The 16,538-nt window shown below is 32.5% G+C and overlaps 1 protein-coding gene across 1 annotated transcript in view; it reads left to right on the forward strand.

Annotated features, from left to right (window-relative positions):
- Window positions 1–2,917: 2,917 nt before the first annotated feature.
- The window catches only part of LOC140436059 (uncharacterized), a 54,944-nt gene continuing 41,323 nt past the window's right edge, over window positions 2,918–16,538 (forward strand). The window contains exons 1-2 of the mRNA XM_072524770.1: window positions 2,918–3,037; window positions 13,747–13,869. Coding sequence (XP_072380871.1) covers window positions 13,755–13,869 — 115 coding nt within the window. The 5' untranslated portion in view covers window positions 2,918–3,037; window positions 13,747–13,754. The remainder of the gene's footprint in view (window positions 3,038–13,746; window positions 13,870–16,538) is intronic.

The following is a 16,538-nucleotide window of genomic DNA, read 5'->3' on the forward strand; positions in this document are numbered from 1 at the left end:
GAAAGTAAGGAGGTGCATTTTATAAACGACAAAAGTCAGAAAAACATCAAAAATTAAATGTAGTATTAAAAAACACCCCGAGATTCAGCTTTTTTTGCCAAATCCAGGCAAGATAGTATACCAATGAGCACTTCTTTTCAAGACAATCCAATTGCAACAGTTTCAGATGTTTTAGAAAGTAGGTTTATTTGACTGTTTTATTTACTTTTTTAATAAAATAAAATTTGCAGCAGGATCTTCATAATGTCAAGATGATTCATCCACAGCAAATTCAGAGCCACTTTGTGATATCGAGTTACATCCTGAAAAGAGTTCTCCTGAACGTCAAATTCTAGTCGAAAGTGGTGTTAATCGAGTTGATTTACAAGATCCAAAATTCTGGCCAAGAAATTGTGTAGATGAAGTGCTGAAAGAATTTAAAACACCGAATCTTAATTCTTTAGACTTTGAATCTTCAAAAAGAAAAATAGGAAAACAAAACAGGTACTGCACTAAACCACCTATTCTATAAAGTTTTAAAGAATGGTAAAAAATTTGTGCGTGACTGGTTAGTTTATTCCAAAAGCACAGGCTCTTTATTTTGCTTATATTTTCGACTCTTTTTAAGCGAAACTTGCACTTTTTTCTTTTTTACTGGATTTGACGACTGGAAAAAGGCTAAAGAAAAATGTGAAAAGTCATGAAAGGTCAGTCATTCTTTTAGAACATCTTAAAAATTTTATTTCAAGAAATTCATTGAGTATGAGAAGGATCGATGATTCTCTGCGGCAACAGATTGAACATGAGACCACATATTGGCGAAACGTATTACAAAGAGTCGTTAGTGTCATAAAATTCTTAGCTAGTAGGGGACTACCTTTTAGAGGAACCGACGAAAAATTTGATTCTACTAGCAGTGGCAACTACCTTTGGATTATTAGAGTTGTTGGCGAAATATGATTCTCTTTTAAAAGAACATATTGAAAAATATGCTTCAAAACGCTTTGGTTCAGTAACTTATTTATCAAAAATGATTAGTTTTGAATTTTTGTGAGTTTAAACAAATAAATTGTGATTATTCAATCAGTGTTGACTCTACGCCTGATATAACACGTAAAGATCAACTGACATTTAATATTAGGTATTGCTCTCACACCATAACACCTGTCGAGAGGTTCACACAGTTTTTAGGCAACACTGGCCACAAAGCCAAAAATATGGAAGCCAGCATTGTAAAAATTTTGTATAACCTGAATATAAATATCGATGATTGCAGGATACAATCGTATGACAATGCGAATAACATGTTTGGCGTTTTTAGCGGTCTCCAAGCCCGAATAAAATCTAGGAATAGTTTGGCAAAATACGTACCATGTGCAGCCCATTCCCTAAATTTGATTGTGCAACATGCGGCAGAATGCACTATGGGAAGTACTTATTTTTTTTTAGTTGCTGAAGAAATTTGTGTTTTTTTCTCAGCTTCAACTTACAGATGGAAACGACTCACTAGTCTATTGAAAAATTGTGGCCATACAATATTTTGTTCCAAAAAGAGTTAATGTGACTAGATTGTCAGGACGATTTAATGCATTAAAAGCTCTTAATTTATGCTATCAAGATATAAAGCAAGCACTTTTAGAGTTATCCTCTAACGACGACTAGAAGATGCTAGTTCGCTGTCAAGCAAACAATTTACACGAAAAGATGGCTACGTTATAATTTGGTATTTATTGTTTTGGTATTATTGATAGTTGCCTCTGGGTTCGAAGTACTGGAAAGAACTGACCTAGCGAGTAAATCTTTACAAAGCGCAAATATGGACTTCCATACATGTTCGCCTTTGTATAGCTCATTACAACATTTTTACGAGTCTCTTCGTGATAAATGTAATTTATTTGAACAAACGGGGCAGCTCTTATCACAACAAACGGAATACAGCAAAGAAATTAGAAGTCGCAAAAAAAAATTAAAGTTTGACGAAGCAGATACAGAAGAGATCATTATACCGTAAAATAAGATTAGAATTCAAGTGCTGTTCTGAAATCTAGAGGAAAAGCTTATGACGATGTTGCCATCACTTTCTCATTTTTATTTTCTCTACCTCTTTCAGAGGATAACGTGATTTCAGACAAAGAGTCTGTATTAGTGAATATTTATTCGAATGGCTTGGATACATCTCTAACAAGTGAGTGTATTCAACTAAAACATTTTACAATGTCATTACTAGGCCAAGTTGAGTATAAAAATGCAACAACTCACAGTGCAACTTTTATGATGGAGCTTTTGCATAAAAATAATATAATTGCAACCTCCCCAAACGTAGAAATAGCATAAAGAATATTGTTATCGTTGATGGTTACTAACGCAACGTACTACCAGCACAGCGATATCATCCGCAAAGGCGAAGGGGGTTGTACCTTCTCCGTATTCGCAATTCATGACCCCGTCAAATGCTAGGTTCCATACCGTCGGATTCAAGACCTACCCCTGTGGGTCTCCAGCCGTTACGTCAACGAGCCTACCCTTTTCAACCATAATCCTTCTCTGGAAAAGATATTCTGCCATCACATTCATCAGATAATTAGAAAACTCCCTTTTCTTCAATACCTGCATCACCTCTTTCTGAATAAAGGAAATAAAGGAATATAGCAAATTGAAAAAGATACCTTATTATCATCAATAATATTTTAAAGAAGAAAAGAAATAAAAAATGGATTCATTTAAAAACTGTCGTAGGCAAACATTTTATTTTTTATTTATTACATTTTAATTAATAGTTGATACACTAAAACGAAAGCATTGTAATTCTTTTTATAAATATCATTTACCTGTAAAACAAACATACAATTTATTTATTTGTTATTCGTAATTATTCTACCAATAATAGTTGCAATTAAAAGTTGGTAAAGTCATTTGTAATGTCTGGTTAATAATGAATGATTATTTGAATAAGAGCTTCGGTTTTAAATCTATTTGAAGATTCTTTATTCGATCGCGAGATTTCAGCGAAGATAGTCGGTGTTCTTACTTGGAATACTTTTCTTATTATACTCGAAAGGTAAGTGATCCTGTCTTTTATTATTTTTTATATTTATATATATTATATATTTATTATTTCGAATTTCGGTTATTTAGAAATAAGTATTCTGATTTCGATTTTTTATTATGCACATAAATTAACAAAACAAAACAAATCCAAAAACACATTGTCATAACTATTGACACTCAACTATAAATTTCTGGTAAACTTGAAATATCATTTGATTCAACTAAACTGTCAATGATATTTTGTACGTAATCATAAAGCTTAAGAGCTAAATTTGTAAAGAGTCGAAACCTAACAAATATTTTTAAATAATAGTTTTTTATATATGACACATTTTAAAACTTTGATTATTTACTTTTACCATTTCCACCATATAAAGCTAGTGAGACAAAAACCTCCCATCCGATCAATTCGTCTATAGTTTTGCAAACTAGTTATTGCTACACCGACTGGATTATATTCTTCGGCAAGCGTTTATTTTCCATGGATATCTAAGATCACATTGACCCAATTAATTCTTCTTTTGGCATCATAATCCTGGATGGGTCTTTGCCTGTCTGGCTATGTTCTTCCATTCAGATCTCTCTTGGGCTCTTCTTTTCCATTGTCTTATATTCATGGTTTTCAGGTCGTCTTCCACGTCATCCAACCATCTCGTCCTGGGTCTTGCTTTTTTCCGCCTTCCTGCCGGCTTCCACTGTAACATCTTCTTTGTCGTTTTCATGTCTTCTTGTCGCTGAACATGTCCCTGCCATCACAGTCTTTAACTTTTCACAAATCTTACAATGTCATACCCTTCATTCAGTTCATTAACCTCGTCGTTTCTCTTAATTCTCCATGTGCCATCTTCCTCTTGCACCGGGCCATATACTTTTCTCAGTATCTTTCTCTCGAATGTCCTGAGCTGGGCTTCCTCTTTTTCCGTCATTACCCAGGTTTCACAACCATAGGTTACTACGGGTCTAATTAAAGTTCTGTAGATAGTAATTTTGGTTCTTTTGTCTAATAATTTCGATGTGATCAATCTTTTGTTAGCATAGTATGTACGATTTTCACTGAAAATAGGTGCATTAATTTCGCTATTTACGGAGTTCTGATTGGTTTCTGTGCCCAGATATGTGAAGGCATCCACATGTTTAATAGTATAGTTGTCTAGTGCTATATTATTTTCATTCTCAGGTGTTCTTTTGATGGTCAAGTACCTAGTTTTTGTTTCTTTTATTTTAAGCCCTCTTTTTTGTGCTTCAGGATCAATTTCCTTGAATGTTTCCATTAGTCGTGTCTTGCTTCTACTAATAATGGTGACATCGTCTGCATATGCAGTAATTTGTACTGTTTTGGTGTTTATATGGCCGGTTACATTGGTTTTTCTGATGACTGCTGCAAGAACTAGGTTGAACAGCATGATTGAAAGTGCGTCTCCCTGTCTCACCCCCATGTTGATGTCAAACAGAGAAGACAGTTCTCCATCTACTTTAACTGCGGCTTTTAAATCCTGTAACGTCATTTTTATAAGGCTGATATATATTTTTGGTATACCTAGATTTCGGAGGTCTTCCAGCATTTTGTCTCTTTTCATACTATTAAAAGCTTGTTTAAAGTCTATATACATATTATATAGTTCAATGTCGTATTCATAAGCTTTCTGTTGTATTGTTTTAAGTATGAATATGTTGTCTGTAGTGACTCTATTTGGTCTGAATCCATTTTGATAATCACCAATTATATTTTCGGAGTATTCTGACAATCTAGTGTAGATAATGCCAGAAAGGATTTTGTATATTACATTTAGCAATGTAATTGGTCTATAATTCTGGCATTCCCTCTTATCTCCTTTTTTTATATACTGGCTGTATAAGACCAACAGCTCATTCCTCCGGCATTTGCTCCTTGGTACATACCAACTTTATCAGGTAATGGATTCTTCCCCAGAGTTTGGGTCCTCCATATTTCAACAATTCTGCCGAAACTCCGCCTGTACTGTTTTTTAGTTTCTTTATTATTTTAACTACTTTTTCATAACTAGGATTTTCAATGGGCTGCTCCGCCGTAAAATATAATTAATACAATTAATTACTTTTGTCAATTAGGAATGAGATTTAGGGTGGTTAAGAGAAAAAAAAATGGCGTGACTTTAAAGGATCCTCATTCTAAATTGTGTATTACAAAGTATGTTCCTGTTGCGATTGGGTCTACTTCTAGCTTTCTCTATTCGAATTTTGTCTTTCTGAATGTGATGCTAATTCTGATTTAACACACATACCAAGTACAAAAACATTTTTAGTTGAAGTTTAATGTTACTGTTATTAAACTTTCGAATTCTTATTTTAGCTTGCTAAAATGACGTGGATCTTCTTATAGTTTCATATGATACTATTTAGTCGTACTTATTACACAGTTGTTGTAAAATAAGTAATATAAACAGATGGAGCCATTAGAATAAATATCCAGTACTACCAACTAAACAAAATTAACAAGACCTATGAAACAAGCTTTAAGTATTTAGGTACAAACAAAATAGTTACCAACTTCTTTGTATGGCATTAAGCCAGAATTGATTGTAATAAAAATTACATTTTTCACTAATACTTTACGTTTCGAATTCCACTCCGGAAACCAACCAAAACCAAAACCTGCTACAATTTGCTGATAGGTTTACTACACATTTTTCTTCAATAAGTAGGATGAGCTCGTTATCCCAGGCGTATTTCCCAGGCAAGTCTCTGTTTTTGATGTATGTTTTATGCTCATTTATCCTGACACTTAGTGGTCTTGCAGTTTTCCCAAAATAGAAATTGTTGCATTTTGTTGCAGGGTATTTTAGATATGTAGTTCTTTGATTTTTCTTGGGTGTTTTTGGGTTTGGTTTTGAAAAGGGTAGATGTTGGTGGGATATTTGAGATATTAAACGGTAAAAATGAATGTTATGTTATGAATTATTGCATTATATTCTAGTATGCAGCTAATGCTGTATACATCTAAAAGATAATTTTAGGCTACACTAAAACAATTTTTTTAACTTACAAATGATGGTATTTACTACTGTTTCGTATCTTGATCTCATACCTCCCTTCATTATCTCTCTTTATATGACATATACATAAGAAACAAGACCCGACTCAGCCTTAATACAAAGGCTACTAGAAACTAGTGAAAATAGAGATGAGAATACTGAGAAGAATTACAAGAAATTCGCTGAAAGATCGGAAGAGAAGTTACATTGGAAGAAAATGTAACGTATAGTGTAGAACATAAGCGGAAAGGCGTATATAACGTACAGCAGAATGGATCAAATGCGATCCTATCTATTTACTATCTGTATGACATACTTTTAATACACCTATTATCACCTCTATTCCCAATATGATTTGGGTTAATTGGTGGTCGTCTGTTTTTAGATTAACCTCCTATCATGTGTAAAATTTAACAGTGTAGCAAGTGCGTCCCAAAGTGTGGGTCGCGACCCCCGGCAGTGGTCTCGTTAAAGAACTGTTGGGGTCGCGAAATGGTTTTTTTACAAGGATGTTTATTTTATAACTTAAATAGAAACATGTCAAATAAAAATATAACGGCATAATTATCATAATATTGTCGTTTATTTAAGAATATAAAATTTTACTACCTCGTAAAACATAAATAATAATTAAACACTTTACATAAAAATGCATTACAAAGTAAATAAATACGTATTAATGTGACGTATGTGCCTATTAGACAGAGTAGCATATCTCATCATCAGGATTAATAAAAGAACCACTCTGAAAGTGATCCAAGTGTACGCTCCGACTAAAAGCCACGACGATGAAGAAGTAGAAATATTTTATGATGAAATAAGAACAGCTATAGATACAAATAAAGCAAACTACGAAATACTATTAGGAGATTTTAATGCTAAATTGGGCAAAAAAGAGGAAGATTACGAACATTTAATTGGTAACTATGGCTACGGGAAAAGAAACGATAGAGGAGAAATGCTTCTCAATTTCATGAATGAACATAACATGTACTCAATGAACTCTTTTTTCAATAAAAAACCAAACAGAAAATGGACATGAATGAGCCCCGATAAAAAGACAAAGAATGAAATAGATTATATCTTAACGAAGAATAGAAACCTAGTAGAAGACGTATCAGTATTAAATCAGTTTGACCTAGGAAGCGATCATAGACTAATAAGAACAAAACTAATAATTAACAAAAAACTAGAAAGAAAAAGAATACGTGAAAAAAGGACATCTGAAGAAATCAAAAATAGTGAATTTAATAAAAAGATAGCGCATGCATTAAATCAAGATAGCATGCAGCAGATAAACTCCAATGATATTGATGATTTGAATAACCTGATTACCGAAACAGTGAATAAAAGCCTTCTGCAACTGAAAAAACCAAAAACAACATACAATGAATTAGACAAAGAAATATTACAACAAATAAAAAGAAGGAAGATCTTAAATAAATCTAACAAAAGGAGAACCGACGAATATAGAGAACTTAATAGGCAGATTAGAAAAGGAATCAGACAACACAAAACAAAAGAAAACGAAAAATTAATAGCAACAACTATTGAAAAAAATATGAGTATGAAATGCCTCAGACCGACACTAGGACGACGTCAGATGATTAATGGGAAAAGACGAAAATGAAATCACAACTAGAGAAAACATACTAACACGAATAGAACAATTTTACACAGAACTTTACAGAACACATCAACAAGATGATGAGATAAGACCAGCACGGAAATTAATAAAAGATGTTGGATCATAAATAATGCCAAAAGTAACAATTTCAGAGGTAACTACAGCATTGGAAAACATGAAGAGAAATAAAGCTGCAGGAGAAGATAGTATTACCACAGATATGATATTAGAAGGAGGTAAGGAACTAATTGCAATTGTAACTAAGCTTGTGGACAGTTGTTTACATCAGGGCAAAGTCCCTAAGAGCTGGAACAATTTTAAAGTAATCTTATTACACAAGAAAGGTGATAGTCAAAAATTGGAAAACTACAGACCCATCAGCCTACTGTCACACCTGATTAAAATACTCACCAAAGTCATAACTAATAAGGAAATTAGACGAATACCAACCATATGAACAGGCAGGTTTTAGAAAAGGCTATTCAACTTCCGATCACCTGTTAAAACAAAAATATTAATAGAAAAATGTAACGAATACAAGTTTCCAGTTTTCCTAGCATTTGTAGACTACGAAAAAGCTTTCGATACCATAGAACACACGGCCGTAATAACCGCAATGCAAAATTGTAGAATAGACAGCAGATATATTAACTTAATAAAAGAAACTATGAACCAAGCTACAGCTACATACTACCTAAATGAAAATGAACACACGAACCCTGTACCATTAAACAGGAGAGTCAAATAGGGAGATACTTTATCACCCAAACTGTTCACCTTAGTTTTGGAGGACGTTTTTAGAAACCTAAATTGGAAATATAAGGGAATAAACATCAATGGCCGCTACCTCAGTAATCTACGATTTGCAGATGACATAATCCTGATAACTACTGACCTACAAGAAATGCAAACCATGCTTTTAGAACTACATACCGAATCTTCTAAAATAGGACTGAAAATGAATTTAAACAAAACAAAAGTCATGCACTCCGAAGACACCGTGACAATAATAAACGATAAAGTTATAGAAAAAGTTGAAGAATATATATACTTAGGACAAAAAATAATACTAAATAGGGAAATTCAAACTAAAGAAATAAAAAGAAGAAGAAAGTTAGCTTGGGCAGCATTCGGTAAACTGAACTATATACTCAGAAATCAACAAATTCAATTACATCTTAGATCTAAAGTTTTTAATGCATGCATTATTCCGATATTAACTTATGCGGCACAAACATGGACAATCGCAAAAAAGAATATGAATATACTTAGAGTCACTCAACACGCGATGGAAAGAGCAATGCTAGGTATATCACTTAAGGACAAGAAAACAAACACATGGATAAGACAGAAAACCAAAGTCACCGATGTGGTGCAAAAATCATTAAAGTTGAAATGGGAATACGCTGGACATGTAGCTAGGAGCGATCTAAACAAATGGCACAGATCAATTTTAACCTGGAGACCATACCAACACAAAAGACCCAGAGGCAGACCTCCTATGAGATGGACAGATGATCTGAAAAGGACTGCCGGGAAAAATTGGCTACAAGTAGCGTACAATAAAAAACAATGGAAAGGAAGACTTGAAGAGGCTTATGTTCAGATATGGACATGAATGGCTAGACGAAGAATAAGAAGAAGAATGTGCCTATTGTTTGGACACTAGCTTTTTAAAGCTAGGCTCTGTAGTCTCAAGTTCTAATCGATTTCTCACTTTCGTTTTAATAGCTTTCTGGTCCATAACTGAACTAGACTTTGGAACAACGTATACTTACAGTTTACAAGCCCATGATACATTTTTAAGTGATCATTTGACCCAATAAGAAGTATATATAAATCAATACTACAAGATGTAATAACAACTTTAGAAACTATGCCGTCAATTTTATCGGTACAGGTAACTACACTGGTAAGTTAAACTTACCACTCAAGATGTAGCATTTTGGTCAAAAATATTTGTACGGCATTTATAACTTAGGTAGATAATCCGAAAAATAGATAGGTAGATTTTCCGAAATTTTGACCCCATTTTCGGTAATTTGATCCAGTAATGGCATTCATACACATAGTTTCGGATCGTTATTTAGATTACTTTTTATGCACTGCCGTACAAATCGGCTACAACAGGGGTGAGAAATATAGGGCGCACCACTCTATTTTTAAATAGTGTAAGGAGGGTGATTTGAGCCATAACATAGAATAGATTTGAGCATAGAATAATAACATTTTTGGACACGCCGTACATTTTTTACGGTACATGTACTTATGAGAGGAAAATCAATTAGTCTCTGGTAAGCGGGATATTACGATCAAAAAGTTCTGTACGGCATTGATATATTTTGTTAATATTGACAATAATTATCAACAAAAACAAAATGCCGTACAAAAAAAATGGTTCTAAATGGCTTTAAAAGTATTATAGTCCAGGTTGTGAGGCCGCTCCCGTAGGAAATATCTTTCTGATTCGGTTTCTTTACGAATTACTGTTCAAAAATGTTCGCTTTAAATAAATCATAAGGGTGCCCGTCAAAAATTGTATAAACATTTTTTTATGTATTCAATCATTTTATCGTAAAATGATTAAAAAAAGTTAAAGACCCAAAAGGAAATTTTTTCAAAAATTTTTAGTTATTTCTGTGAATAACTTTTTTTCATTTTTTAGTTATTTTTGTTAATAACAGTAAAAAGTAATAAAAATAAAGTTGTAGACAATTTAATTTATCACAAATAATATTTAATAAATTTTCTGTAGGGTTGCTACTTTACAAGATATAGCACAAAAATCCTTTGCACCCCTTATTTTAAGATAGCTATTCAAGAACCCGGTCAATTTCGGGGCTCTGTGAAATCCAGAGTAATTCATGAAATCAAACAAGTTTTTTATGAAAATTATTCTTTAAAAAACCTTCTATAATATTTCTTCATGTCTTTTTTTTGAAATTACCACAAAAATTTATTAGGCCCAAGAGAAAATTTGTTCCAAAACATTTAGTTATTTTTTTTTATTACTTATTTATTTCCCATTTTATGATAAAAAGTAATAGGAATAAGGTTTGCTAGTAATAAGTAGGGTTGCTAGTTTATGAGATACGGCTTGAAAACATTTTTAGTTTATTACCAGTTGTCCGTGAAAATCATTTTTCTTGTTTTCCCTTACTAGCATTTCCAGTATTTGGTATCTAGTTTGCAGACACTGCTGTGTTGACTTGCATGTCACTTCTTTCTTTAGTTTAACTTTCGTAAAAACTTTTTTTTGTATATCTCAATCTATCGTGCTAAGTTCTGTTAAATATAGCCAGGTTTCGATTATCCTTCTATTATTTCTAACCATTCATGAAATGTACCGTGAAACTTGTTTAATGATTTTGCGGGTATTTATTTAATAATGAAGTTTGTTATCTTTTAGATTGAATAGCTTTAATTCTATTTATTCTCGTGGTAGGTTGCTTGTTTAATTGTTTTTTTTTTTAGTTTTGTATAATTAGAATTAATTATTATTTATTTTTTAAATTAATTTGAATATTATTTTTTATTTGTATCAGACGCGTCTACCTGAACAAGAAGTATGAGTACTTTTATACTGACATACGTTTTGTAACAAAACAAATTTTGGACAATGTTTGGAGGTACGGTCGCGTTGCTCAGATTCGGAGAGATTTCGAGGTGTTTTAGTTTTTTAAATAAGAAAATTAAAGGATGATAACTACTAGAGCTAAACCAGATATGTTGAATAAACAAAACAAAAAACATATAAAGAATTTGTCATAAAAGGCGCCAACAAATTATTTTTATAGCTTCTTAGATTTGAAAAAAAGAAGACGAGATATGGAAAAGATAAAATTATTAAATATACAATATCTATCTACAATTAAAAATATTATTAATCAAAACTCATAAATAAATTTTCATGTACGCTGTAAATTCAAAATAAATTACTTATTACAGTGCCAATTAGAGAAGCTCAAATAAACAATACTTATTGAATGTGTTGCGAAATTTATTTGAAAATAAATATTTGACCTATATTTGTAAAATTCACACGATTAATTTTGAATTTTGAATGATTTGATCACCTAGACAAGCAAAACATTTTTACATAATGTAAAATTTTAAACAATAATTAATAAATAATAAAAATATATTGCCTTTATAAAAAGTAAACATACTGGTTTCTTTTAAAATAGAAAAAGAAAACGAATATATGAAAGTTAATACAAATTTGAGAAATAATATTTCATTTTTAATTTTGAAAGGATTCTAATCATCCATAATCCACGTTATTTATCCATAAGTCCGCCTTAGCCCTGCATAGTTATGCTTAGTCCGTCAGAAGAAACATCAATTACAAGTTACTGTTTATTTCCATTCCAAGACAGACAAAAATAAAACTGTAAGACCAATAGAACTTAAGACACAGAGAGCAATCGAATATTTGAAAGGAAAGATCACTATTTTTCCTTTTTACCAAATTTCCCCCATTAAAATTACACCAAAGCCTCACTCATATGATTATATCCTACCAAGGGAAAAAAGGGTTCCAGAATGGGCTTACATCATTTTTCAAGAATTGGCTAAATCAAAACTTGATTACGTTAAAAAAGAAAATAAAAAATATATAGGTTCTTTGGATCGTTACAGTTTTTCCAAAAAATTGCATACTGCAATTGCATAATGATCATATAAGCTGAATAACAACAAATAGAGTAGTAAAGATGGCAATAGACGGTTCCCCAATAGGAAGACGATCAGTAGTGAGACCACGAAAACGATTTAACGACAACTTACTGGAGGCACATTGAAAAACAGACAGAGTCATGTCTATATAAAAAGAAGAAGAAGAAGAAGTAGCTAGAAGAGACTAAAGAATTTCCCACCCGCATTTCAAATGCAACTGTTGGAAGCTAGAGGTGTAAATGTTTCAGTTGAAACTATAAGAAGAGTTCGTGTTCAAGGACTATACAGTAGTAGACAGTTACTATAGAGAACTTTAACAGCTCGCAGGTATGTTAATTTGGTTCTAAAAACTATATGTAGACTCTGGTGAAGTGGTGCAATGGTAGTAAATTTAATTTTCATGCAAAATAATGTAGCTGCACATACCAGCAGAAAGACTACAGACTTCCTTTAAGCAGAAGATATTACTATTCTGGAGTGACCTGCTTGCTCACCCGACCTTAACCCTATAAACCATTTGTGGGATATGCTTAACAGAACAATTAGAGCTTGCCGGGATAATCCACAAAATATCGTACAGCTAGTAAAAGTTGTTGTTGAAGGATGGAACAACCTACCACAACAAAATATTGACAATTTGTTTAGAAGCATGCCCACGCGAATTGAAGCTTACGTAAGGGCTAGGGGTGGTAACACTGACTACTAACAAAAACATAAATTAATAAAAACAATTTAAACATTATTAATTTATTATTGAAATTTTATATACTATTGACTTATACAAAAAATAAGTAACATAAAACAAATACTTAGTTTCAATTTGTTATTTCAAGAATTTATCGTAATCTTTAATTTTTATGTATTGGTGATTAAATTGCTTTAAAATAAATAGTGTTTGACTTCGTATGTTGTTTTTTTTTTTTTTTAATTCGCTTGAAATATTAATCAGATAATTCGACATAAGTTTGGTTGTGTGTAACCTCATGATAAATTAAATTTGTGTTAATTCCTTCTAATTTAGTCTCCACGTGCTATCTTAACTTTTCCTCTGGTAGTTATCAGGAAATGTGTTTTATAAATGTATACACGAAGAATGCTAGAATCTTGTTATTTTTTATTGATTTTTTCTGTGTTTTACTTCACATGTCGATTATTTTGTATTAAACTTTTAAAGAAATTGTTAGTCCTTGAGTGTATGAGTAGTTTGTTCAGTAATTACTAAAATTTGCAAAAAAAAGGATACTTAAATTGCATAGACTTAATAACCGGAAATATATTGTATTGAAATAATTAATTAATGTGTCTACCAGTATGCGGACGCAATAATTGAATCGTAAAATTATTTTCTATGCCAAAATACTTACCTCGCGTATTTTAAAATTATAATTATATGTTCTCTTGCAGTTGCAAAAATGAAAGAAATTCCAGTTGATGAACTATACAAAAAAGACGACAAACTGAAAAAAGAAGATGTGCAGTCTTTAATGGAATGGATGGAGAAGCAGCCACACTTGCCCAAAATTTCAGGTAATTTAATTTTATAGATAATTTTCGTACTATTTGAAGTTATAATAATAGTAATTACTCATTGGGAAATTCAACTATTGATTCTAAAAGATAGATTAAATATACGTTTGGTTTTTGTTCCTAAATGGGTATCAAAGTTATTTCTTTCTAAATGAAGAAATTAATGATGACGTGGAAAGACTTGGTCTTCAGCAGGTTTAGTATTCGGCATACATTAGATGATCAGAAAGTGTTAAGAATCTTCGGGTTCGCTATAAAAGTTGTTATGTGAAATCCATGTTGCCAAACCTTATCAAAACTGGAAAATATAGTAGTCCATATGAAAAAAATCTATGTTAATATCTTAGGTATTAGCAATTACCATTTAAATGGGAATAGGCAACAATTATTAAAGGTTAAAGTAAGTTTATTGACGTTTTAATTTCCACTTCGGAAATCGTTCTCAAAATACAAACATTAGTACAAAACATTTAGTAATACAAACATTTAGTAAATTTACTAATGTTTGTATTTTGAGAACGATTTCCGAAGTGGAAATTGAAACGTCAATAAACTTACTTTAACCTTTAATTGTGGCTTATTCCCATTTAAATAGTAATTACTTTAAAATGCCACAAGAAAAGAGCTTCAGAACAATATGAGGTATTAGCAATATCCAAAAGGGTCGTTAGGTTATCGGTGCATGTAATAATATAAAAGTTTATAAAATAAGCTATTACTAGTTTTCTACAATTATCAGATCGAGTTATATCACTTAAGCTCAAACCAATATCTGACAACATCACACAAATCTACGTACCATCAGCTGACAAAGTTGACAATGAGAACTTAACGTTACCACTAGACTCATTACAAATACCATTCAAATTATACGCAAATAATTTGGACACTTTTCAGAAGAAAAGAAGGTATGGGAAGAATTTCATTTGAAGGCAAAAGATTTAGTGGAAGATCTCCATCATGATGGTCAAAACAATAAAAGAACTCATCACTTGTTATTCATTCTCCAAAGCAAAACAACATACACAAAGAAGATATAAATGGACACCAACAGTCAAATCAATAGCATAACATCACTATAGCCTTACGAATTATACATTAAGGTAAAAGGACAAAGGAGGAGAAAATAATTTACATAATAATATACCCTAATATACCAGTTTGCCTACCACTTCTCTTGTATCATCTACTCATATCTTTTGAGATCATCCCATGTATCTTGTCATCCCCCTTGGTCTTAATTTTAGGATCCATTTATCCAACTGTTATTATCATATCTGGTTATGTGGCCAGCCCAGCGTCATTTCGTTTTTGTTATTTCTTCCATGATATCCCTGATCTTCGTTGTATGCCTTATCTTGGTGTTTCTAATCTTGTCTCTTAGTGATTTTCCAATAAGATATACGATACTGGTCAAATTCCATCGGACTGGTTGAAATCTACATTTGTGCCCCTTCCCAAGAAATCGAATTCTAAGACGTGTAGTGAATATCGCCTTATAAGTTTAATAAGTCACACCCTTAAAGTATTCTTGCGTATTATCCATTCCAGAATACGAGCCAAATTGGAACACAGCATAAGTAAAACACAGTTCGGTTTTAGATGCGGTTTTGGAACTCGAGAGCCGCTCTTTGCAATACAAGTCTTGATTCAAAAATGCCTGGATCAACAGAAAGATGTTTACTCCTGTTTTATCGACTATGAGAAAGCATTCGATACTATCAAACATGACAAACTCATAGAACTATTACATCTTACAGGACTTGACACTAAAGACATCCAGATTATAAAAAATCTATATTGGAATCAAACAGCCCACATGAAGAATGGACAAATGGTGAGTGAAAACGTAACCATTTCGAGAGGGGTTAGAGAGGGCTGTATTCTTTCACCACTGCTTTTCAACCTGTACACGGAACAAATATTTCTAGAGGCACTGGAAAAGTACAACGAGGGCATCAAGATTAATGGCGTACCAATCAGTAATTTTCGATATGCAGATGATACTGTTAAACTGGCCGATAATATCGAAGATTTACAGATGATGCTAAATAGAGTAAATAAAATTGGCAACCAATTTGGACTGAAGATCAATAGAAAGAAAACTAAATATATGGTGATCAGTAAAAAGAACATTCAACATACCGACCTGAATATTGAAGCCGAACGTATTGAAAGAGTACACCGATTTAAATATCTGGGATATACAGTAAATGATAAGTGGGACCCAGATGTAGAGATTAAGATCCGAATTGAAATAGCAAGATCCAAATTCATCAAAATGAGAAAGCTCTTAAGCAACCGCCACCTAAGCGTTAACCTCCGATGGCGCGCCACGAAATGCTACGTACTCTCTACGCTACTTTACGGAGTTGAAGGGTGGACGGTAACAGCAGCAACTATAAAGAAGTTAGCGGCTCTAGAAATGTGGCTGTATCGACGCATACTGAGAATACCTTGGACAGACAGAGTGACCAACACAGAGGTATTAAGACGAATGGGTAAAGAGATGGAATTGTTAAAAACTGTTAAAAGGAGGAAAGCGTCATACCTGGGCCATGTGTTCCGTAATGATAAGTACAGTCTGCTACAGCTTATCGTGGAAGGCAAGATTGAAGGTAGAAGAGGTTTGGGTAGAAAGGAGAAATCCTGGCTGAGAAATTTGAGAG

Source organism: Diabrotica undecimpunctata, chromosome 3 (genome assembly GCF_040954645.1).
Source record: "Diabrotica undecimpunctata isolate CICGRU chromosome 3, icDiaUnde3, whole genome shotgun sequence".
In the NCBI taxonomy this organism is placed as follows: domain Eukaryota; kingdom Metazoa; phylum Arthropoda; class Insecta; order Coleoptera; family Chrysomelidae; genus Diabrotica; species Diabrotica undecimpunctata.